General features: G+C 39.8%; 2 protein-coding genes across 3 annotated transcripts; one reads left to right on the plus strand and one right to left on the minus strand.

Annotated features, from left to right (window-relative positions):
* Nucleotides 1–292: 292 nt before the first annotated feature.
* On the minus strand, nt 293–5616 carry myl9b (myosin, light chain 9b, regulatory). The gene is made up of 4 exons (XM_067587881.1): nt 5460–5616; nt 2103–2306; nt 1491–1652; nt 293–1256 (listed from the first exon to the last, which is right to left on the minus strand). The coding sequence occupies exons 2-4, from the start codon at nt 2284–2286 to the stop codon at nt 1081–1083; spliced, it is 522 nt and encodes a 173-aa protein (XP_067443982.1). The 5' UTR covers nt 2287–2306; nt 5460–5616; the 3' UTR covers nt 293–1080.
* A 2752-nt stretch (nt 5617–8368) lies between these two features.
* On the plus strand, nt 8369–22853 carry zgc:123305. 2 transcript variants are annotated; one of them, XM_067587878.1, is made up of 20 exons: nt 8369–8478; nt 12407–12607; nt 12723–12818; nt 12928–13199; nt 13874–13981; nt 14167–14278; nt 14419–15232; nt 15358–15451; nt 15702–15889; nt 15974–16067; nt 16232–16301; nt 16425–16517; nt 16822–16880; nt 17943–18093; nt 18208–18356; nt 18930–19016; nt 19785–19937; nt 20366–20480; nt 20903–21006; nt 21229–22853. In XM_067587878.1, the coding sequence occupies exons 2-20, from the start codon at nt 12416–12418 to the stop codon at nt 21377–21379; spliced, it is 3102 nt and encodes a 1033-aa protein (XP_067443979.1). In that variant the 5' UTR covers nt 8369–8478; nt 12407–12415; the 3' UTR covers nt 21380–22853. The 2 variants fall into 2 exon arrangements, with proteins under 2 accessions (XP_067443979.1, XP_067443980.1); XM_067587879.1 differs by having other exon boundaries at nt 14170–14278.
* The last annotated feature ends 123 nt before the right edge of the window (nt 22854–22976 follow it).

Raw genomic sequence — 22976 nt, forward strand, 5'->3', positions numbered from 1 at the left:
AATAAACTTGCAGTAGGAATGTCAAAGTTGTGAGGTGATGTCCTTGAAAATAAATATTTGAGAAATATCAGGTGCATTCATGTTTTTGTATGCAGCTCAAACTACAGTGTTCTTTAGACCTTGTTTATTGTCAAGTATACTGGCTTTGTAGGACAAAGGACTAAAACATCTAAACACCGACAGGGCTGTAAGAATATTAAATGTGAAGAGACACCTCTTTGAAACAGTCTGGCACAGACATGATACAATGACTTAAAAACAACCCAAACAAATCTACACTTTTTGCGGTCAATGGCATGAATAAACTTACTTTATTTGCCTGAGCAATATCCGTCCTGAAATCCTTCACAATACATACATACCTGATCCTTCCAACAAATACACACAAACCAGCTGTTGGGAGGAAGTGCTCACCACTTGTGATTGTCAAAAACTGATAAACACAACCATAATAATCAATTTCTTTATCCATTTCCATTATACAGGGATACAAAATATTACAAAGGATGAGGAGACTTGTTGCAGTGCTTGTGCAGATGTGGTAGCTAATTGGCAGGAAGAGGTAAACATTGCTGGCATGTAGCACTGAATCTGGCAGTCCAAACATCCCCCCCATCACACACACACACACACACACACACACATTGGTGTTAACTGCATCTCAAAAGTCAAACTGGGTTTCCTGCAATGATCTACAAAAGGTCAGAACGACTGTTGTCAAAGTAGCTGAAGGGCTGAAGCCTTAAAGAGTAGGAAGCCGCATTAGACTTGTTGCTATGAGATGCAAACACTGTGATACACTTCTCTTCATAACCTTCAATGATGATACAAGTTGAAAAGTAGTGTATCGCAGAATACTTCTGTGGATCCCAAATGAATCCCAAGATCCTAACTTCCATAAAACGTGTAGATCTAAATAAATGTAACACAGTGGAGACTTCTGCCATTTTATAAAAGACTTTGATATATTTCTACATGTATCTATTTCTGTCAAACATACAAGGTCCATAAAGGTAGGAACGAGGGATTAATTTGCGGTGCCGTATGCGTGCGGGGACCCGAGGCAGTCGTTTTCTCCCTCTATTCGTCATCCTTGTCTTTGGCACCATGTTTGAGGATGCGGGTGAACTCTGCGTAGTTGAAGTTGCCCTTCTTGTCAATGGGTGCCTCACGGAACAGCTCGTCCACCTCTTCATCTGTGAAGCGATCGCCCATGGTGGTCAGCAGCTCTCTCAGATGGTCCTCATGAATCACACCTTGGACACAGGTAACATCCATTAAATGTACAAATGTGCTGTGTGATTTATATAATACAGAAAGCACCAGTTCCATAATACTGCCATGTGTACCAGTGCCATTGAGATCAGTTCAAATGGTTGTATTCTGCATGTGCAAGGAGTTGGAGAAGACTGAAGGAGGAAGTCTGACGTTGGGTGGCATGATACCCACTGAGCTACAATGAATGTCTTGGTTTGTTCAGATTGACTCACCAGATCCTTCCTCATCAAAGCAGGCAAAGGCGTTGCGGATGACATCCTCGGGGTCTGTTCCGTTAAGCCTCTCTCCAAACATGGTGAGGAACATGGTGAAGTTGATGGGCCCTGGTGCTTCGCTCATCATCCCCTCCAGGTATTCATCAGAGGGGTTCTTACCTGATGACAATCAACAATGTGACATGCATCCCTTTGTTCTTGGGACCATATAGTAACCAAAAAGACTTGACTTTTGAAAATTTGGGGGGGCTATAAACAATGTTCAACATATTAGAGGCAGTTTGGTCTGGTCTCTATGAGCTCTATGTTTATTGTTATGGTTACCTGTTAAAATTGAATACAATTCTGGTCATGAAAATTTTAAAAAAGTATGTTTTGTTGTTAAAATTCATTAAGAATGAAACTAAATGAAATCCAAACCAGCAGCTTTGAAGGAAGCTTTAAGAGCCACATATAATCAAATGTATTATTTCATTTACAAAGAAGAGGACGATTTGACAAAACAGTCTAATATCTGAAGATAAATGTCTTTCAAGCTGTGGCACATTTCTGGTTAATCACCACTTGTAGCCATAAAAACTCAATTTAGTGAGAACAACAACTGTTTACCTAAACTTGCCAGCATGTCGTGCAGATCCTCCTTGTCAATGAAACCATCTCTGTTCTGGTCAATCATGTTGAAGGCCTCCTTGAACTCCTGGATCTGAGACTGGTCAAACATGGCGAAGACATTGGAGGTGGCCCTCTGAGGGCGTTTCTTGGTGGTCTTTCCCTTGGCACGCTTGCTCGACATGGTGGCAGCTGGATGTGGGCCTGTGCACATTCAAAACGCATGAATCATGGGTTAGATCAGATTGTGCTAATGCCGTACTATGGTCAGGGAGTAGCCTGACTTGGGTATATTGCGTGTTAACACAGCTTCACATGATTCCTGATTTCAACATCCATTTGAAAAGATGATTCCTTTAGATGTTTTTAACCCCAGCAATGTTCTGAAACATCTATATTTTGCATTGCTGTGCTAAAAACTGGGGTACTGCATTCATGTTTTTCTTTTATATTTTCTCTTTCACTTGCCAAAAGCAGGATAATCTTTTTTTCCCACCTTCTCAAGAGAGAATCACATTCTCCCTAAATGACGGGTACAATGATGGGTGTGAAAATGACATGTCTCCACAGTACACGCTGCAGCTAACTTCAGATCCTTCCAGAATTAGACCTGTCACTCGTGTTCACGTCTGCAAAGATTTGTCATGCGTGTATGTGTGTGTGCTCTGTGATTGTGTTACATCCAGTGGGCAATAGCAGACAGAGGACAGAGGGACAGGCTGGTTCATGCAGGAAGGATCAAGTCAGTTGGGCTGATGAGTCACACAAGTATGATATCATGCCCTGCCAGACTCTGCCGCTCACTCAACCATTCATGCTCTTACTCAGGTGAACTGACTTAAGACTGCTATCCTTTCATTAGATGTTTTGCTTTCATCCATTTTCACTCCTAAATCTACATCTTGTAAGAGATATTTCCATTAATCATGTCCACACAAGTCTTTTCCTCTCAAACATTATCATTAAAGATGATGGCAACTCAAAATTCCTCAAATAAATACAGGCTTTGTTAAAGATAAGACAGATAGTACGTCAGATGTAGTAAATTACACATTTCAAGACCGCTAATCATCAACGAGGTTTGGATAGTTAATTAAGATGTGATTATTTGCAGGTATATAGTCTCGTCAGACACAGTTGCATCACATACATGTTACTTTGAATTTGAAATCTATTTCCTAATTACTTAATTTTGCCAATTAATGCCTGTTTTTACGGTCTAAATATTTACCGTGGATTAAAAAAAAAGTACATTGATTTTCTTATGATCTGAAAAAATGCAGTATAAGGAAAATATACACTGTAGATTTTTCTTTACTAGCAAAATTTGAACATACTTGTGCATTTTGGCAGTAAAATACACGTCTACATCAGCTTTATTTTATAGCACATTACAGTAATGGCAACACACACATGCACTCCCAACAATTTTGTAAACAGCTCACTGCTGTTCTATATTCGCAAACGCTGTCTGTCATCATGTTATATGTGGTGGAGTGAATTTCGATGTCTGCTGTCTGCTGCTGCTTTTATGATTCACAGAAGCCTCATAGAAAAGCCAGTGAAGGCAGAGTTTGAACAGCTTTGCCTATCTCGTCTTCATCTCCTAATCTTCTTCTGTTGAGTATATAGAAGGTTCTTCCTCTATCTGGTGATCTCTATACAAATGAATGCTTCTGTAGGGCAGAACTATAATTTTTATTGTCAATGCAAATCAGTATGACCAGCCAAGGCTCTGTCTGAAGTTTATCATCTTAATGAATAACTTCACTGTCCATGGTAGCACTTACATAAAGACATTACATCCAAAAATGGACCTGTATGTTTGAGTTCTCAGTATGAAAAGGTTACAGGAAGGGAATTCATGTTTTTGAGTGCCACAAATAGCCTTACTCACAAAAACTACCTCACACAGTTGTCACCCCTTCCTTTCTCTCACTAAAGACACAATCATTTGGCTACTGTCTGGCTGTTTCTGCCCCACAATATGCCAAAAAAGTGAAGAAATCTGGAAGGTGTGCGTTGTTGGCCCGCTGCCCTCCCATTCTCCATCTCACAGTCACTGAGGAAACTGGAAACAAAACAGCTTCTAGCTCCAATGTAAGGTTTCAGGAACCGAGGAACTCCTTAATCTGATTACAGCTTCTCTCTCCCATTTATGTTTTCATTACTGGACACTTGGAGCAATTTAGGCTGCAACTGTGTGACTGTAAAAGAATGTGTTGGGACTCAAATCAAGTGGCTCCAATGTAAACAGTCCACTTTAAGACCCTGGAATTTAGTTATCTCTATTGTGCATTCTTGTTTGGCTCCAGGATACTGTCCCCTGACAGAGGCTGATTGGTATGTTTTCGAGCCAGATCAATGAGCTCAGTTTCTGAATATTGTTTTGACAACTTTCCCAACTTACTTTTTCAAGGTGTGTGGAAAGAAATCTGATTTCCAGTCCCACTGTTGTAGCAACAGCTAAAAATCTTCTGCATTCTGCACAGAGTGAATCAACAATGATTCACAAAGAGGCAGAGAACAACTATTTTTGACCTCAGCAGCGTAAGCATTTGGCTGACGTGCCACAGCTTGGCTTGAACTGACAATTGCATTTGTTCTCTGGCCACCACAGCTCCTCTATGGACCTTTCTTATCCCTTGGGGATAACAAAGCTCCTCTGTCCCTCTGTTCAACATGAACACACACACACTTTGATATCACCAAACAGTCAGCCTGTCATCCCTCACCCTTACTTCAGGTCCTGTAGGTCACTACTACTGAAGTGAGGACTAAAAGGCCAACTGTCAGGAATTCCAAAAACAAACAGAGAGCGAAGTGGCTCTCATCGCCTATATGAAGACAAAATTGCACATCAGAAGTATGTATGAGTGTGTGTGTGTGTGTGTGTGTGTGTGTGTGTGTGTGTGTGTGTGTGTGTGTGTGTGTGCGCGTGTGTGCGTGTTTCAGAGAGATCTAAATGGGTCAGTGGCATTTAGAAATTCCTCTGTCTAATGTGCCATAGTGATGAGATGGAAGGAAACACACATACACACACACACACAGTACGTATATACTGTATACGCACACAAGTCCAAGGTGAACATCCCCTACAGGTTTCTTTTCACCATGATCAAGACTTGAAAAAGCTCTTTAGTATCTTATCTGGTAGCTTTAATCAAATACCCACTTCAGAGGCTCTCTGTAACTCTATCTTCCCCTTCACTTTCAGCACTGACAGCTGAGCATTGTACCACTGAACACAGAGAATTTACACTCACTGTACTCTTTAAATGTCTTAAATATGAGCTTTTTTACACTACATATGTTATATTTATGCAGTTGTTTGGTAAAAACAGCTTGTTTTCTCACCTTGGCTTAAGGTAGAAGTATCTGAGAGTCCTTCAAACCCCTTTTGTCTGGTTCCGACACAGCAGTGGGAAGGGAAGCAGGCAGTCCCACTGAAAAGTTTGTTTAAAGAATCAGACTCCCCGTGGGTCCCTCCCCTTTCTGCCTCGGCCAATGGAGAGGCCGGCCTGTCCCGTACAAAGACATCCCAGGCCAGGCCATTTCTCCATACAAGGCAAAAGAATGCACAGGCTGCGGCTTGCTACTGCCACAGACGCTGCTCTGGATGTTTGGGAAAAAAGGCAGAAATGACAGGAACTACGATAAGGCTGCCTTATTTAGAGAAAAGGGCCTAAACATTTAGAGGAGGCTCTGTATGGTGGAGTGTGGAAACATGGGGAGAGAGTTGTGAGCAGATGCAGAGCAGTTTTGTTTCTGTTGTAAAGCCTTAAATAGGCAGTTTGGCTGGCTATCACTGGGGCCTGAATGTGCAGGGAACACCTTACACTATGTCATAGATGCAACATCTGTTTTGTGGTTGCTTACATTTTTCCCATCATGGTTTATTAAAGAAACAGGTAATACCTACTTGTCAACAATTCCATGCAAAAAGAAAAAAAAATGCTCTGACATTTTTGGCTGCTGTTCACTCTGACAAAACTGTTTTTCACTTTAAGTGTCGTCAGAAATATTTTATCTGTATCTCTGATAACTTATTGTCAAGGTATCCAATATCTGATGTCTTGAAGACCTTCATGTATCTTCCACAATATCTTGATATCTTCCTCTCCATTAAGATTATATAGAATGAAAATAATGATGGATAATCTGTGCTGGAAGTGCAGTTATTGGAACATTTCTGTATTGTATATTTTGGGAGTGCACAGTGGTCAGAAAAAGTTGTAAGAGTTGTAAGTGAATGGTCTGGTCTAATAAATCCTTTGACTCCTCAGCTTGTGTCTGTTGGATGAGAGATCTCAAATGCCAAATGTGTCAAAGAGAGTTTTCTCAGTTGTAACGGTTGGCTTCGTCACAGCTTCCAGGCTTATTTTAAGACACTGGAAATCAGTTAAAGCTCCTCACATAAAACATTATATGAAAGTATGTGTGGGATCTCCTTTGGGCTCATATCAGAACCATTGATGTTCCCACTGAAAGCCAGTGTTCTTATTTATATTATTTATTGTTCTCTTACTATTCTATTATAATTGTATTTATTGTTGAATATGTATTTATTTGTGTTTATTATTATTATTATTCTGGGTTATTTATTTTATTTATCTATTTTTATTATTGTGAATTTACAACACCCATATGTACTAACATGTACAAAGATTTCCAAAAAAAATATGTATCTTCCTCTCCTTAATTGGTGCATAATGTGTGGTGTAGTAATAGTACTTTATGTCTGTTGGATTGGATATCTTTAAATGCAAATAATCCAAATTTCTTGCAGCCACAGCCCTTTCCACACTTTGTCCAATACATGGTTATAATGGATCAGAAATATCAATGTGTCTTTTTTTTTTTTTATTGTAAAATGACCATTTTAGGAATATCTAAAAAATCTCTTCACTTTATCATCAACAAAGTGAGTCATCTGTTGTCATTTGTGGGAGGACTGAGGTTCTGCACATTAAAATATTCACAGTAAAAAGTCAAAGTAGTGACATGTTTCATTTATTGAGATCAAACCATGGAGAGATTGATACCAAGCATGAGGGGAAGCACGCAGGCAAAGCAAGGAGGTATCTCTGTTTAATAAGGCTCTGTGCAGATGCAGCGATGCCCTCTGCTGGACCAAACCAGTTACTATTTTGAAACACTCAAACACTCTTCAGGGAGTGGAGATGAGGACAAAAAAATATGGCAGAGCTGTGAAACTGAGAAAAGGACACGGTGGGTTAGCAAATTATGTTTGGAGTTCATCACATACTCAAACACAGATAAATATTTCACTGTGGTTAGTGTCTCAGAAACAAAACGATAGCCTTAGTTATAACATCTGTAATTTATTCCACAAGTTGCTCACAGAGTTAAGCTATGCTAGAAAGCTTAATGTGGTTGTTACTTTGTCATTACAGTATCCAAACAGCTTCTGATCACAGGCAAAAACTTTGTCTATTTGTAAGTTGTAGTAAAACTGCACAAAGTAGAACTACTGTTAGGATATATCATTTGCAGTAATGTGTAGCTATAACAAAAATCTAAATATTACTAGAAACCAAAACACCAAATCATATCACATATGACTTTGTGAGACATGTAATTTTCAGTGGAATCTTGTCAAAACCCGGCCTATTTATGGCAGCTGCCAAGTACATTTATTTGGTGCTGTAAGCACTGGAGTAGAGCTTTGAGCCTGTTTGTGTGGTGGAGTAGTTAATGCAGTGAAACTTCAGTACAGTGGCACTATTATGAACCATCTTCATGTGACCCAAATTTATATACACACCATGCATTTTCTATTGATCCATGGGGAATTAAACGTGTCTACTTTTATCACTTATTGCTTCCCAGTCTCTCTCATGTACCCATGTTTTAAATCATTTCCTTAACAGTACTGTGAAATCATTTTATCTGAGTGTGATTAACATTGACACAGCAACATGCTGGATATGCTGTCAAGTCTTTAAATATGTACAGTATACCTCGAGTGTTGTGTTTCCTTGTTTGTATAAAGTACATAGATTCAACTGTTTGGTTTGAGTTGAACTAACATGCTCTGTGTCAATCGACAGCCAAAACCCACATTTGCGAGAAAGCTTCAGTATATTAAGGGATTTATAGTTTTATTGACTATTATTAATACCTATAAGTTCTTAGTTTTATGTTTGTCAAATTAAAACAAAAGACTTCATGCATCATTTCACGCTTTGTTTACAAATTAACGTTAGAGGCGGGTCTTCTTCTCTTTTCCAGTTTTCTCATTGGCTAATCTAGTGATCGATTTATGTTTCGCGCAGGCGCACCACGCTAGGAAACATGGATGAGTTGCACTGTTTTGTATGATGTTCTGTGAGTGTGAAAAGCGACCCGAACGGTAAGCTCCTTTCTATACTTCTATCACCAACCTATAAAGAATAAAGTCATGTTAATAACATATCCAGCTGTTGCTGAAGCTATTAACGGGTCAGAGCTAGCGATCACAGCGTTTAAAGATGATTATTTTGACCTGCAATTTACAGATATTTGTGTCGTAACAGTCGTGAAGATGTTTCAGCACTGTACGTTACTCTGTGTCAAACAAAGCCTATTCCTTATGAAGTTTAGCTCCTGTTGTTTTAGCTGTGGGACGTCTCTCTAGTTGTTGTTCTCTCTAGTTGAGAGTTTGAATTAACGGAATAGCTAACTCGTTTCTTTGCTAGTGTCTGAAGCGTCGGAGGGTGACACTGTAGAAGTTAAAACGCTGCGGAAGTCGATAAGAGTTTGTAATTTGACTCCAGCTATATGCGGATCAGTATGTAGCAACACGCATGTAACTTGTACTTATCATGCCAGCTGTGTCGATTAACACCGTCTTTAAAATCTTCTGATTTTATCAGAAATCGCGGTGAAATTTGCTGTTTCATTCAATGCGTTGACTAGTTACGACCTGATCTGATTTCCTCGGCTTAAAGTTGTCACGCACCATGTCTGATTTCAGGCACAGAGCAGTTTTAAATTAAAAAAATACTTAACTCATTACATTGTACACATTTCCTCCTAGTCAACATTTCAGGTTCACAAATCTTTTCTTTCTTTAATCCCTGTAATTTCTCTTTCACCCGGAGGGAATGCCTGTCTGTCTGTCTCAGTCTGATGATGATGATGATGATGATGATGATGAATCATACAGTCTGACGCAATACTGTCTGTCAGCTTGAAGGCAGAGTTCAGTAAAAGCCAAGACTATTGTCTCCATTAACTTGATGTTGCTGAGCATTGGGAAACCGGTAGCTTACAGGCACATATGACATAGTGTGTAAATGATTAGTGCTATAACAATTATTTAATTAATCTATTAAATGATCTACAGAAAATTAAGCAGCAGAAATTTTTAATAATTGATTAATAATTTCAGTCATTTAATCAAGCACAATTGTCAAATATTTGCAGTCACAAGCTATATTAATGTGATAATTCCCACTTTTTCTCCATTTGATATCATTTTAAATTGAACATCATTTGTTGATCAGACAAAACAAGAAGATGTGGGCTTTCACCTTTTTTTTTCTTTTACATGGACTAAATGATCATATGATTTACTGAAAAACCCCATTAACTGGCAATAAAAATAAATCATTAGTTGCAGCTTTTATGTCAATGTCATTAGTTTGAATCCTTCAATGAGGACAAGTGAGCTTAAAGACCATGAAGCTTGGAATTATGTCAGTCTACACTGTTGATTGATTACAGGAATGTGCAAATCAGTAACGGCATGCTGCTACAGATAAAACCTTTGATCCTTGTTTATTGCTATTAACCTTTCATTTTTCCCTTCTGTCATCCCTCTACTGGCCCACATTTTGTCTGCTCTCACTACCATTGTCTACTGAGGGCTTTTGTTCTTTCAGTTTCCTAAATGCAGCTGACCCAGCAGTTTCGGACAAGTATCACTCAAATTAAATACAGTCAGAAATGGGCCTGAGTGGGCACAGAAAGAGGTAACTCGTTGGATCAGTCACATGATAGGCTAGAGTGGAGGTTGTTTTTTTTTTTCTTTCTTTCTTTTTGACTACACAGCGAGGCTAGTCAGCTAAAGTACATTTGTTAGACATTGCTCTTCCCACATAGGCCTACCTCTTTGTCTTGTCTTCCTCCATAGGCAACACGGGCAGCAATATCCCTTCAAATTTGCAAGTTATTTGCTTGAGTTCCTCCCAAGTTGGCTGAGCCATTTGAAGGATTTTCCACTGTTGGTAGAGCATGACTGCTGGAGAGTCCCCTCATCTCTGATGGCCCAGAGAGCTGTGGTCAAGCCCAGAAACTGTCTGGTCGATCAGTTTGTGTGTGTGCGTTTTCATGCCAAGCGTGTTTGAATAGCCTGTCCAAGCCTTTCAGAAACTGCTGGTCTGGCTGTCATGTGCAGCGCAAGTGGGGAAGTATGAATTCAGTGTAACAGCAGGGTGTGTATGTGTAGTGTGTGCTTGTGAAATTGTGTGAGATAGAGGAAGCATTAGTGTTTGACTGAATATACCAGGACTCTCTCATAGATTGCTGTATTTTGCCTCTTAGCTTAGGACAGAGAGGACTAGAACACTGTCATCTCTGATGACCACTAATCAAGTGGAAAGTCTAATTTAGCTTGGCAGCAAGGATAATCCACCGCACAAACTTTTGTAGCTACATCTCAGTTGTCAAATTTTTTAAAAATGTAGCATGACATCCGCATAGAGACATGTGGGGGTTAAGTGGTCTAAGCCTTGAGACGTAGCCAAGCATTTCTGGGGGATGGAGGCGACAGGTTCCTTTGGTGGAAATGGAGATAAAGTTTCTTGAGACAGTTCCCGAGTTTCTGTGGCGGATAAAGCCTTTATAAAAGTGCTGTATGGCAGAAGGAAGGTCAAGGGAACACAGCCTGGTTGAGAAGGGACATCTGCATCCTTCAATGTGGGTAAGACATGAGATTGGTAATGCAGGACTTTGACAGATAATGCTATGAAGAGGTTTGATTCATTGGTCACTCTTTATGTTTTCCGCACCCAACCAAGTTCACCTTGATGGTTGTCTGTTTCTCTCTCGCGGGAATATAAATGTGGATTTATGATGATGATCAAATTCCCTCTCTAAATTAGGTTATTGGTGTTCTTGTTCCTTTTTTGAGGAAATTCTGAGGCTCAGTTGAGTTTAACAGATCCTGACATTTCTCATCTGTTGTGATCAATTTGGTTACTTTGGTTTTCAACATTCTGCATTTTATTAGCTTTGTTTAAGCATGAAATTGAAAATTCCAGTGTCGCCTCCACTGGCCTCCAGTTTGTAGTTTCTTTTTGTTGCGGAATGAAAATATTAACTTCAGAGGCAGATTTTGAATTTTTAAAAAAGTATATTACCAAGTAATAGGTCACTGCTCCTAAGGTCACCTGTGGTAGCTTACAAAGGCTATTTTGACAGCAGTCTAGCAATGTTGATGCAGGTACAAACTTGGCCAAATGGGGCGTTTTCAGTAGCCTTTGGCAAAGGTTTTGGCTTTTTGGAGTCACTTGTTGGGCATGTTCTGGCCTGCTGAGGAGAAAAGGATCCATAATGGGAATAATTGAGTTGACTCTTATTTTGACCTCACTGATCATTAACTATCTTTTTGAAATTAGCTAGAGTGTGTCCGCACTTTTCACTAGTGTCTATCTCTGTTGAAACTCCACCTAATGAACCTTTTTACACAGTCACCATGAGTCAAGAAAAGGACTTATCTTAGATTGACAAACATCTAGATAAGTGTCTTGCATATATTTCCTTTTCTCTCCCAGCTGTTGCCCTTTAACCCATTACTCATGAACAAGACCTTTTTCCAAAGGTCGATATAGTTTAGTCAAAGCATTACAAGTAACTCACCTTATAAGAGACGGCCCTCTGTTTGTAGCTTATTTTAGTGTAAATATATTAGGTTCCTTGGCTTAAAACTTTATTATTTACTTCTGCTTTGTATGAAGTGGGTTATATCATACAGTAACTTTCTTTTACTGATGTGCTATGTTAAGCATATAGAACATTTAGTGAATTTAGTACATGTTTAATACGCTATCTTGAATATAATCTGCTTTTTTGTTTGGTTAATTAGAATATTGTTGTAATGAGATGTTATGATTCTGTAATATTGGCTTTTATGTCCTATAAATGGATGACAATTTTAGTGAGTTCTGCTGAAATTGTGAAAAAAATGATGAAGTATCAAACCGTAGACCACAGAAAACACTGAACGCAGACAGATTTTATTGTCTGTGTCATCCTCTTTGGCCTCACTTTTCTCACTTCTTGTTTTTTGTTTCCAGTCCCAAACCATGAATATTGTTGGCCAGTTGGCGGAGACAGTGTTTGTGACGGTGAAGGAGCTGTATCGTGGCCTTAACCCCGCCACTCTCACCGGAGGGATCGATGTCATTGTGGTGCGACAGCCTGATGGATCGTTCCAGTGTTCCCCCTTTCATGTCCGCTTTGGCAAGCTGGGCGTGCTGCGCTCCAAAGAGAAAGTTGTGAGTCCTTTCTCTATCTCGCTTTTCACATCAATATTCTCTCTGATGCTATACAGCCTCTTTGTTTGTTGTTCGTCATCCCTTGACACCCATATTCATCGCCGCTGTGTTTTAGGTGGACATTGAGATAAATGGAGAATCAGTGGACCTGCACATGAAACTAGGGGATAATGGGGAAGCTTTTTTTGTGGAAGAAAATGAAAACATGGAGGTAAGTTGACATTTTAAGATCCATTGACTTTGGCTCTATAAATGGTCAATTATGGTAAACCAGCCTTGGTTAGGCATCCCTTCACATTTTTTCTTTTTATTCCCCACAGTCCCAAGTCCCAGCACATCTGTGCACATCCCCGATTCCACTTGAGGTCCCTGAAGACATGGAGGAGTCTCTTGAGGGATCCTCCATCACTGGGTCTGGCGCCCGCAGGAAGAAACGCCGCCGCAAACGCATGCGTTCGGACACTCACCTGAGAGAAGAGGCCAGCTCCTCGTCGGATGAGAGAGGAAGAGAGAAGGAGTGGGAGAGAGAAAGTGATCAGACCGGGCAGGAGAGTCCTGCTAAAGAGGAGTCCGTCACACCATTGCATCTCAGGTCAGTGAATAAAACCGATACCACTGAGGATAAGAGAGGTTCTTCTTAATCTATGATTATTTCTAAAACGTCTCTTGAGAAGAAGGCAAAATTGTTGGAAAAGGGGTCTTGATTTGTCCACGTATTCAAGGACTAAAGAACTAATTTCAATTTCTAAATGGTAAATCATACCTTATGTCTACCTTATTTCATGTATCTTATCATCTTGATCCCAAACATCTACTTTTACTGTCAACAACCACTGATGCATTCATGCTAAAGTTAACAGAACTTGCCCATTCCTGCCCTCTCCCTCTGCAGTGGTTGTCCAGTATTCTGTCTGTTGATGCAAATTTGTTGTTAGTAATGATCTTATGGTTTTAATGACCAGCACTAACTAGCCAACACACATATTCTACTACATTGTCTTTTCACACTCTCAGAGTGATTCCTTTAATAAAAATGAGAGTAATGCATTTCAGTTCAAAGTGGCTGGAAACTGCGCAGAGCTACAAACTGTGATGTTGATTCTCAGGGGGATTGTCAATAAGAGCAGCCGTTCACAGGGAGTCCTTTTGTTCAATGTTCATATTAAAAATGTTGTTTAGTGAAGCTTTAATGTCAGTGGAAAGTGTCTTCACACGTTCAAAGGTAACACAGTGGTTAATAAATATCTTCTTGTGTGTTTGTTAAAGTAAATCAGTGTACTTCTCGCTGTCTGAGGAGCCGAATGAGGAGCTGGGGTCCCCGCAAAGCAGAGACACTCATCCACACTCAGACGGAGAGCAGTCACCCTCGGAAAGGTGAGGAGGGTTCATCTTTATGATAAATTAATTGATTTATGTATTTGTTTGTATTGAGCAGCTTTACTGGGGCAGTTTGGATCAGTGCCTGTTGATAGAAATAAATATAATGATTTATTACGTGTTTTTTGTCCTTTTAATCCATGCATTAACATATGTTTTTCTGTTTATCTCGCACCATTCAGCAGTGTGTTCTTTAGTCGGCCTTCCTCTCCTAAGAGTGACTCTGAGCTTCTGGTTAAACCCCAAGAGTCCTCTCGGCCTCAGATGGAGTGGAACTGGGGAGGTTTTCCCATGGTATGGCAAGACACACATACACACACACACTGATATAGATGTGCTTTTACAGCCTACTTGCGCTGTGGTAATGCTCTAGATTTAGAATTGTCATGCTGACACACTCTCTCAAATTGCTCTCTCTGTCGCCCCCCTCACAGCTGTGTCAATCGGAGAGGACACCAGTGGAGTTGCAGCGCATCTCCCCCTCTGACAATTCTCATTTCCGCACCATTGAGCGACAGGACTCCTTTGACATGGGCTTTGAGCCTGTGATCAGCTGTGGCAGAATGGGCAGTGTAACAGTGGTCAGACCACAACCCAGGACTCATTCCCTAGACCTAGGTAGCCACTCCATGCAAGCCATGCCTTTATCCTCAGAGAAAGACCTTCGCATTGCCAATTCCACTCCCAGTGACCTCTCTGAGTCTCATGCATCATCAGGGAAGACTAGTATGGACTCAACTCAGACACAAGAATCCACAAAGGGGCAGAAGGAGAACAGAGACTCATTTTCTTATTCAGTTAGTCTAATTAATGGTAGTGAGTCCCTTGCCAGCAATGTAAGTACAGTCAGTGTTGAGCATGTTAGCACTGTGGCTGATACAATTAGCCTTGGGGGCAAAAATAGTGGAGTCAGTGTGACCAAACCAGAAAACGCGCAAAAACAACCCATTAAAGAAAGTAAAGACTGCATGGTCCAAGCAGACGAGAACATAGCATGTACAGAATCATCAAATCTACAGAGGCAAGGTGCTTTATTTGAGCAAAGTCAACAGGGGTCCACCAGGAGTGCCCCTGTCAATGAGGGGGATAGTGGGATAGATCCTGGTGCTGAGGGAGGGGAGGAGGATAGTGGACCTGGAGTAACTGATGGGTCAGTGGGAGGTTCACTGACCAATAAGACTGCACCAAAAGCTGATGGGGCCAACTGGGCTGTTGCAGAGGGGTTGGCAAACTCTTCGGAGAAGAAAGGTGAAGTATTTCTCCCGTTATCAATTAGGTGTTTATTTTTTATTTAATTGTGTCTGCAGACTGTAGGTGTGATTAAGTCATTTAAGTGCCACTTGCTCACCAGTTCATGTGTCGTTCTGTCACAGGTAAACGTAATCACCATCTGGGACCAACAGATATTTACTTGGATGATCTGACTTCTCTGAACCCTGAGGTGGCGGCACTCTACTTCCCCAAGAGGTAAGAAGACGCATAATGGATATTCTTCACAAAATTCACATTGTAAAAATGACAAACCAAAATGTGTGTGTGGTTTTTCAACACTTACAGATAAATGAATTGAAAGACCTATTCAGTTCCCACATTTCCACAGCAATTGATTTCTATTAAAACAATCCAATAATCGTGCTGTTACCATAACTAGCAAGTGTTGCCCTTTAATGGGGAAAATTTGAAGTTTAATGACTTCAAGTGTCTGGTGTCCCTGTAGTGAGACAGAAGGAGTGTCTCAACATGGGGCAGAGCTGGGCTCCTGCTCGGGGAGCCAGTCACCACAGTCTGTGGGCAGCGGGGCCATGGACAGCGGTACAGAGTACCTGTCAGATTCGACCTCCTACAATATGGACGTCACCATGTCCCTCTGCGGACAAGAGGGTGACACCAGCCAAATAACTAAAGGTAAGGGTCATTGAGAGTGTAGCAGAAGGAAATATGGACAAGTTCTCCCAGTGGAGTTAAATCAGTCTTTTGCTGTTTGTCCAGAAAAGTTTATGGAACACATTGTGACATACCAGGATTTTGCCAACAATCCAGGAATCATTGAGGATCCAAGCCTCGTCATCTGCATTAACTCCAAGTAAGATTCTTTTATAATAATTTACAAAATTGCAATTTATAGCACAATTATTGTGTAGTTTCAACGTTTTTATTTATTAGTTATGTTTCATGAAGTTGCTCCAACGTTCATTCTCAGTGAGTTTATGTGCATGATTGTTCATTGCCTGGCTTCTTTTTTCACAGCTATTATAACTGGGCAGTGGCTGCTCCAATGGTGCTGTCAATGACAACTTTCCAGAAAAATCTACCCAAGGTATTTTATTGTTTGTTCACTATATCCTAATAATGTTGACCATTTTTACTGCCTTAGTTAGTTATTGAATATGATAACAGGGCTTAAGTATCTTCTATATTCTGTTTTTGTTGTGTCATATAGAGCACCGTAGAGAGGCTGGTGAAAGACAAGATGCACAAAAAGTCTGGTCGCTGGTGGTTCTCCTGGAGGAGAAGAGACATGGACTACAACCAGGTAGATACTAAGCAACTCCTGCTAATGGTTTGTCATTATGATCGTGCCAGCAAAAAGTGAAAAGTTAAATGTTTGCATCTGTGATAATCAAGCCCCATAATCCATCCATTATGCTCAACAGGTTTTTATGTGTGTGGCCTTGTTTGGCCGGTTTGAAAGACATAAGAGGAATAAGGGAAGGAGAGATCTAAGCAATTTAGGAATTAGGTCAGAAGTAACTGGTTGTTTACGAACTAATGGTAGAAACCACCATTGCCACTTGAACAATGTTAAAATGTGATAATGTATTCTCATTGTTTTTCAGCAAAAGAATTCAAAGGAAGAGCAAGAGGAGCCACTGGCCCATATTCCTGCCTCAGTGAAGTAAGTCACCTCACTAAGAAATGATCTAACACAAGTTAATAAGCCTTATAAAACCTTACACGCTGTGACTCATTTGGAATCTGGCGAATGTCCTGCTGATCCACAGCTGTTTCACTGCTTTCTTGTGTTTGATTGTTCTCAAACTGCTGAAAAGATTAATACTGGACTGCCCATATGTACTATTCATCATTATTTAATTTTGTAGTCTTTTGTCTATAGCTCATAGGCAGATGTAAAAAGGATAAAAAAAAACAGGTACATATACTGTAGCCACAAGCAGCTACAGAAGGGGATTGTATATTTTGAAAGTGGCTATTATGTCTTTTTTTCATGTCCAATTCCATCAATTTCATCAGGATTTCAAATGTAGAACTTTGCTAAATTTGTTTACATTTTAAGAATTATTTAGTGACACTACAACACTACTAAGAGAGGAAACGGTAAGGAGAAAACACGTAGAAGCCAAAGTAGACAAATGTTTTACTCAGTGTACCTCGAATGGCACCTAGTTGTAGTTATGTAGTTACATTTTTGAGGATGCACTTGTCATCTACAGAGGGACCCTCTCCCTCTATGAATCTACATAGTGTTCTTACATAGGCGTCTAAACACAAGAGCTGGGATGATGTATAATTTTTTAAAATTCGAGAAATTGGGACTTTTTTTTTTTTTTAATTTATTGAAAGATTATGCACTTTACCTTTGCACCACCAGAGGGTGCCAAAGCTTTATCCATGACAACGATTTAGTAATTTAGTGAGATAATACATGATGTTCGGAAAAATATTTTTTATGACACTGAAAGTGGTTGTTCGCCTTCTCATAATAATGACAAGCCAGGAGTAGCTAAGCCAGTGTTTGACAATGGTAAAGTTTAAGATATCCATAGCAGAAACATGACACTACCAATTTACAGTGTCAGAAATCGCTTAATCATCTTATTTATCAATGTTGCTTAATTATTAACAAATTCATACACTATGACAGAGAAACGTAATTCATACACACACACACACACACACACACACAGCAAGTGTTAATGCATGTGTGTTGTTTCCCCAGAGCGACACTGGATGATATCGACAGTGATGAGGCGGCAGGTCTCGGCCGAAAAGCCATCCTTCCTTCCAGCCTATCAACAGAAACCCTCAACGCCACTCAATGTATCAGCCAGATGTACCGCAAATCACTTCGTCTGACCTCTAAACAAATAGTAAGAGATACACACACTTTCATACAACCACACAAAAGAAATTTTACTTTGCTATCTAGAGGAAGAACAATTTCTTTGTGGTATTGTCTCTTAACTGTCCTCTCCCATAACCAGGAGCACCTAAACCTGCGTGACGGAGCCAACAAGGTGGTGTTCAGTGTGACAACTCAATACCAGGGCACCTGTCGCTGTGAGGCCGCCATCTATCTGTGGAACTGGGACGACCGCGTCATCATATCAGACATAGACGGCACCATCACTAAGTAACAACAACTATGTTTTCTTGCAAACTGTTGTGTAGTCATAGTCCAATAGACAGTTACCTTTGTATACAAGTTCATAGACACTTTGTAATTCCCTGGAAAGATTCATTACAGAACCTTGTTGTTCTGTAGTGAATTGGGGCAGCTGTGGCTCAGGAGGTAGAACGGGTCGTCCACTAATCAGAAGGTCAGTGGTTCGATCCCCGGCTCCTCCAGTCCGCATGTCGAAGTGTCCTTGGGCAAGATACTGAACCCCAAATTGTGTGTGTGTGAATGGGTGAGCATAGAAACATTGTGGGGCACTTTGGACAGGAAGCGTTGTATTGCTCCTGATGAGCAGGTTGGCACCTTTCACGGCAGCATCTGCCATCAGTGTATGAATTTGTGTGTGAATGGGTGAATGTTGGCATGTAGTGAGCATGTAGAGTGGTCAGAAGACTAGAAAAGTGCTATATAAATGCAGTTAATTTACCATTTGTTGTCAGTTTTGTGGTGTTCAAGTTGTAAATGTGCATGTATGAACTTGCATTGTGAAAGTATCATGAGTTGTCCTCACTTTTCTGTCTCCTGCAGGTCTGATGCTCTGGGTCATATTCTACCTCAGTTTGGCAAAGACTGGACACACAAAGGCATTGCCAAACTCTACCACAAAATACACCAGTAGGTGAAATTACTTTTTTGAAATATTATCACCAGTCAAATAGAAAAGAATCACTGTAAAACAGCAAAAACAGTATAATTATTATGTTTTCTTCCTTTTTCTCTTATACTGAGCTTTCACACGCACTACTCAAACCCGAACAAGCAAAAACAGATATAATTAATGTCCTGCTGATGACTTCATACTGATGTCATTCTAGTTGCAGCTGACTGTGAAATCTGCTTTTCCAGATGTTTCTGTTTTGTCCCCATTTTCACATTATTCACTTTATTGTGCTTGCAACTGCAGCTGTTTTTAAAAAAAAAAAAAAATTGAGAAAAGATTGAACTCTATTTGAAGTGCTAATCTGTTGCTACATAAATCCAGAGATGGAGAATGGAGTACATTTAGTCCAAATTTAAATGTGTAATTTTATATGTAATAAAATGTCTGAAACAATATAGATACAGTTATTTTACTGCCTTAACACTTGACCCATAACATTTGTAGCAATGGAGAATTCAGTCTGACCTAAAATAAAGTCAGAAAGGTTTTTGCCAGCAGTAAATTATTTAGGGGGCAGGTTTATGGCATGTTTTGATCAAGAGGTTATGAAAATCCTAGTTAATCATCAAACAAATGTGATAATGGTATTACCACCTCATGAAACACAATAGTGTGACATTGATTTAAAAAAATATTCTGGAGCTTAAAACACGACAACATGTTTGTTTTTCTGTTTTAATAAATCTATGTAAATGTTAAAATGGTTGCCCCTTTCCTTGCAGAAATGGCTACAAGTTCCTATATTGTTCAGCCCGGGCTATAGGTATGGCTGCCATCACTAAGGACTACCTGCAGTGGGTCAATGATAAAGGCACTGTCCTTCCTAAAGGCCCTGTACTGCTGGCTCCCAGCAGCCTTTTTTCAGCACTACACAGGTAACAAATACTACTACTGAATGTCTTTACAGATAGCGTCATATTTCTGTTCTGATTGTAAAACATGACCTCTATTGGTTTCACAAAGTCTCATCTGTGTTTAGGGGCTTCACTCAGTTATTCTAGGATTGGGTTTGTAGAATACATATATGGCTGATCAAGTTAGATCAGCCTGTAAAATATTTCATCAATAAGCTCTATATTGTGTGTGTAAGAAATTGTTCTTAAAATTCAAAAATCAATGTGCAAAACAGTCACATACTGGTGACCTCTAGTGGCCACTCCTTTACATCAAAGAGTCATCAATCAAGTTAATACTCAGCGACTACATTGTATTGAAAATATTTTAAAAGTATGCAAAGAACCAAAATCATGAACATGAGCAGATTTCCCTTTTAACTATCAACTGTCTGTCCTGACTTGTGCAGAGAGGTGATTGAGAAGAAGCCGGAGGTGTTTAAAATTGCCTGTCTCAGTGACATCAGGGACTTGTTCAACCCCCACAGACAGCCGTTCTACGCAGCATTCGGCAACAGGACCAATGTAAGCAGCACTGCTGATTGGCTCTTAGTACAGCAATAGCCTTCAGCAACATGGCTATTTTAAGTCAAGGTTTTCCAGGTGCTTAGTTCCATGTTTGGCAGTGATAGCCTCCAGCACAAACCTGAGTTTTTTGCATAATCATAAGAAGTCTTGTCTGTCAGGAAACTGGCAAGGAGCACATCATGTCCTTTTAATTTTTTTTTTACATAGTTATGATTTGATCCTGTAATACACCGCAGGAAATAGAAGTAAAGTCAGGGGCTTGCTTGTGGATAAAGAATAAAAACTGGTTAATGATTTATGGATTAGTGTTTGATGGCTAAACAATCCCTCTAGTCTACATAGATACTGCAAAGTTTAAAGTGACACTGAGGTTAATCTCTGTCACTTTATTATGTAACTAACTGTCCTCACTTTTGCAGGATGCTTACGCCTATAAGCAGGTTGGTGTTCCTGACACCAGGATATTTACTGTCAACCCAAAAGGAGAGCTCATCCAAGAGAAGACTAAAGGAAACAAGTCCTCGTAAGTGTGCAACAGAACATGTAGATGGAGAGAATATAAAAATCATATTTCACCCTTTTGCAGCTTTTTACAATGTAGATTATTGGGAACAGGGAACTAACTTGTACAACCCCTCGACTATTTATGAGCACATATTCAGACACTTTTGTGTTTATGTTAATGAATGTAATTCAGAGTCATCTTTGTGTAATCCTTTTGTGTTTGTATATGTGTGTTTTGCAGGTACAGCCATCTCAGTGAGTTGGTGGAGCATTTCTTCCCCATGCACTCTATGGAAGGCAGCACATGCTCTGCTTTAGACTGTCCTGAGTACAGCAGTTTCTCCTATTGGAAGGAGCCTTTGCCAGAACTGGACCTGGATGCACTATTGTAGACACACAATCCTCATCTACCAAAATACACACACACACACTCACACACATTTTATGGCAGGCACATTAGTGCATATTCTGTCTTTCTTTACTCCTTTTCCAGAAAGGCATTTCAGAGCATTTTCCAAGCTTGCCTGAATACTGCCTTTGATCGACCTGCCAACTGTAGTGCCTGTTTATGAGCCACTGAATAAACCTGGAACATAAAGAGGCAACTGTCCCTGGCAGTGCACTTAGAGATGGAGCCAAATTAAGTCATGATATGCATGGACTCTACGGTTCAAAAATAAGCATATAAACCATTATGCAGCACTTAATTTTGGTGCCGTGACACTGGCTGTTTTGCTGTTTGTATGTGAAAATCCTACAGTGAACATGACACAACTGGACAAATATGCCTTTGATTTTCTCAAGTTAAATATTGTTTCAGTTTTTTGTTATTGTATGTAGCATAGACATTCCCAAATATAAAATCGCATGGTGACTCTTAACAGTGTCACATATGTCAGCTCAAAACTTGGACCAAAAATGAATTTGTATAGAAATAGACTTTGAGCTTTATCAGATGCCCTTTTTTCAAGTGAATGCCTAAATCCTGCAAATGCCAAAACCGTGTTAACAACTGTTGCCTGTTTTCTGTGACTGAACTGGATTTTTTTTCAGCGGGCAGCTTGAAGCTCATGGCAGTGATGTGACCAGGCACACAGCTACAAAACAAACCTGTTATCCCTTATTTAGTGGAGATGAGAGAGAGAGATTGTGTGTTGTTGACAACAGACAATGTCTTTGGATTTGAGTGTGGTTGGGAGGGTTTTTATAGCTACATGTACCAAGCAACCAAATATGGTGTGAGAATGTATTTAAAATGCTTTGGGTTATTTTAGAGTCTGTTTGACCTTAATAAGTATGTGATAGCCGGAGTTTATCGTGAGAAATGTTGAGTATTATTCTGTTGTCAGTGATTGTTTGTCAAACACAAGACGGTTCTCTAATTACTGCCTCTGGGTGGGAGGCTAGATTTTTAGGTGCAATAACTGCGAGTCAGCCCGCAGGTCGCAAAACAGCTTTATTTTGGTTTAATACAGGAGGACTGCAATAACATGTTGATCTGAAAAAATGATGATCATTGTTAAGCTACAACATGCACATTTCAAGTCTTCCTTTCACGTACTGCACTACAGAGTTAAGAAATGTTTGCACACTCTATGAATGGGGGGAGGTGAGTCAGGCTGACAATGACTTGTGTTCTAGAGATGTGTAAACGTACCTTGGGTGGAAATTTCGAGCCTGGTTTAGGCCTGGCGCTGTGCCTTTATAACATAATGACACTGTAATTATTATAGCATATATTTCATCATCGGAAGTGTAAGATGGACTGTGTGAAGATTGATTGGAGCTGAAGACTGTTGTTACTTTTTAAACCAAATGTATAGAAATATAGATGAATATAAATAATAAAATGCAACTTTGACTCTTTTTCTTTGACCTCCAGTTTTTTATGTGAAATGACTTGCCAGTGAACATTTGTATTAAATATACACTTTTTCATTTTTATACTTAAGAGTTCAAGTTTAAATTTTTAAGTTTTTATTTATTCAA

Source organism: Thunnus thynnus, chromosome 4, assembly GCF_963924715.1.
Source record: "Thunnus thynnus chromosome 4, fThuThy2.1, whole genome shotgun sequence".
Taxonomy (NCBI): Eukaryota; Metazoa; Chordata; class Actinopteri; order Scombriformes; family Scombridae; genus Thunnus; species Thunnus thynnus.

Excerpts from the sequence above, each read along its gene's own strand:
- myl9b (XM_067587881.1), bottom strand. The coding sequence starts at position 2,286 with ATGTCGAGCAAGCGTGCCAAGGGAAAGACCACCAAGAAACGCCCTCAG. Across the intron at positions 1,653-2,102 it reads CGACATGCTGGCAAGTTTAG|GTAAGAACCCCTCTGATGAA; the intron begins GTAAACAGTTGT and ends GATTGTCATCAG. Across the intron at positions 1,257-1,490 it reads CTTTGATGAGGAAGGATCTG|GTGTGATTCATGAGGACCAT; the intron begins GTGAGTCAATCT and ends CCTGTGTCCAAG.
- zgc:123305 (XM_067587878.1), top strand. The coding sequence starts at position 12,416 with ATGAATATTGTTGGCCAGTTGGCGGAGACAGTGTTTGTGACGGTGAAG. Across the intron at positions 13,200-13,873 it reads GTCACACCATTGCATCTCAG|TAAATCAGTGTACTTCTCGC; the intron begins GTCAGTGAATAA and ends TGTTTGTTAAAG. Across the intron at positions 16,881-17,942 it reads CATATTCCTGCCTCAGTGAA|AGCGACACTGGATGATATCG; the intron begins GTAAGTCACCTC and ends TTGTTTCCCCAG.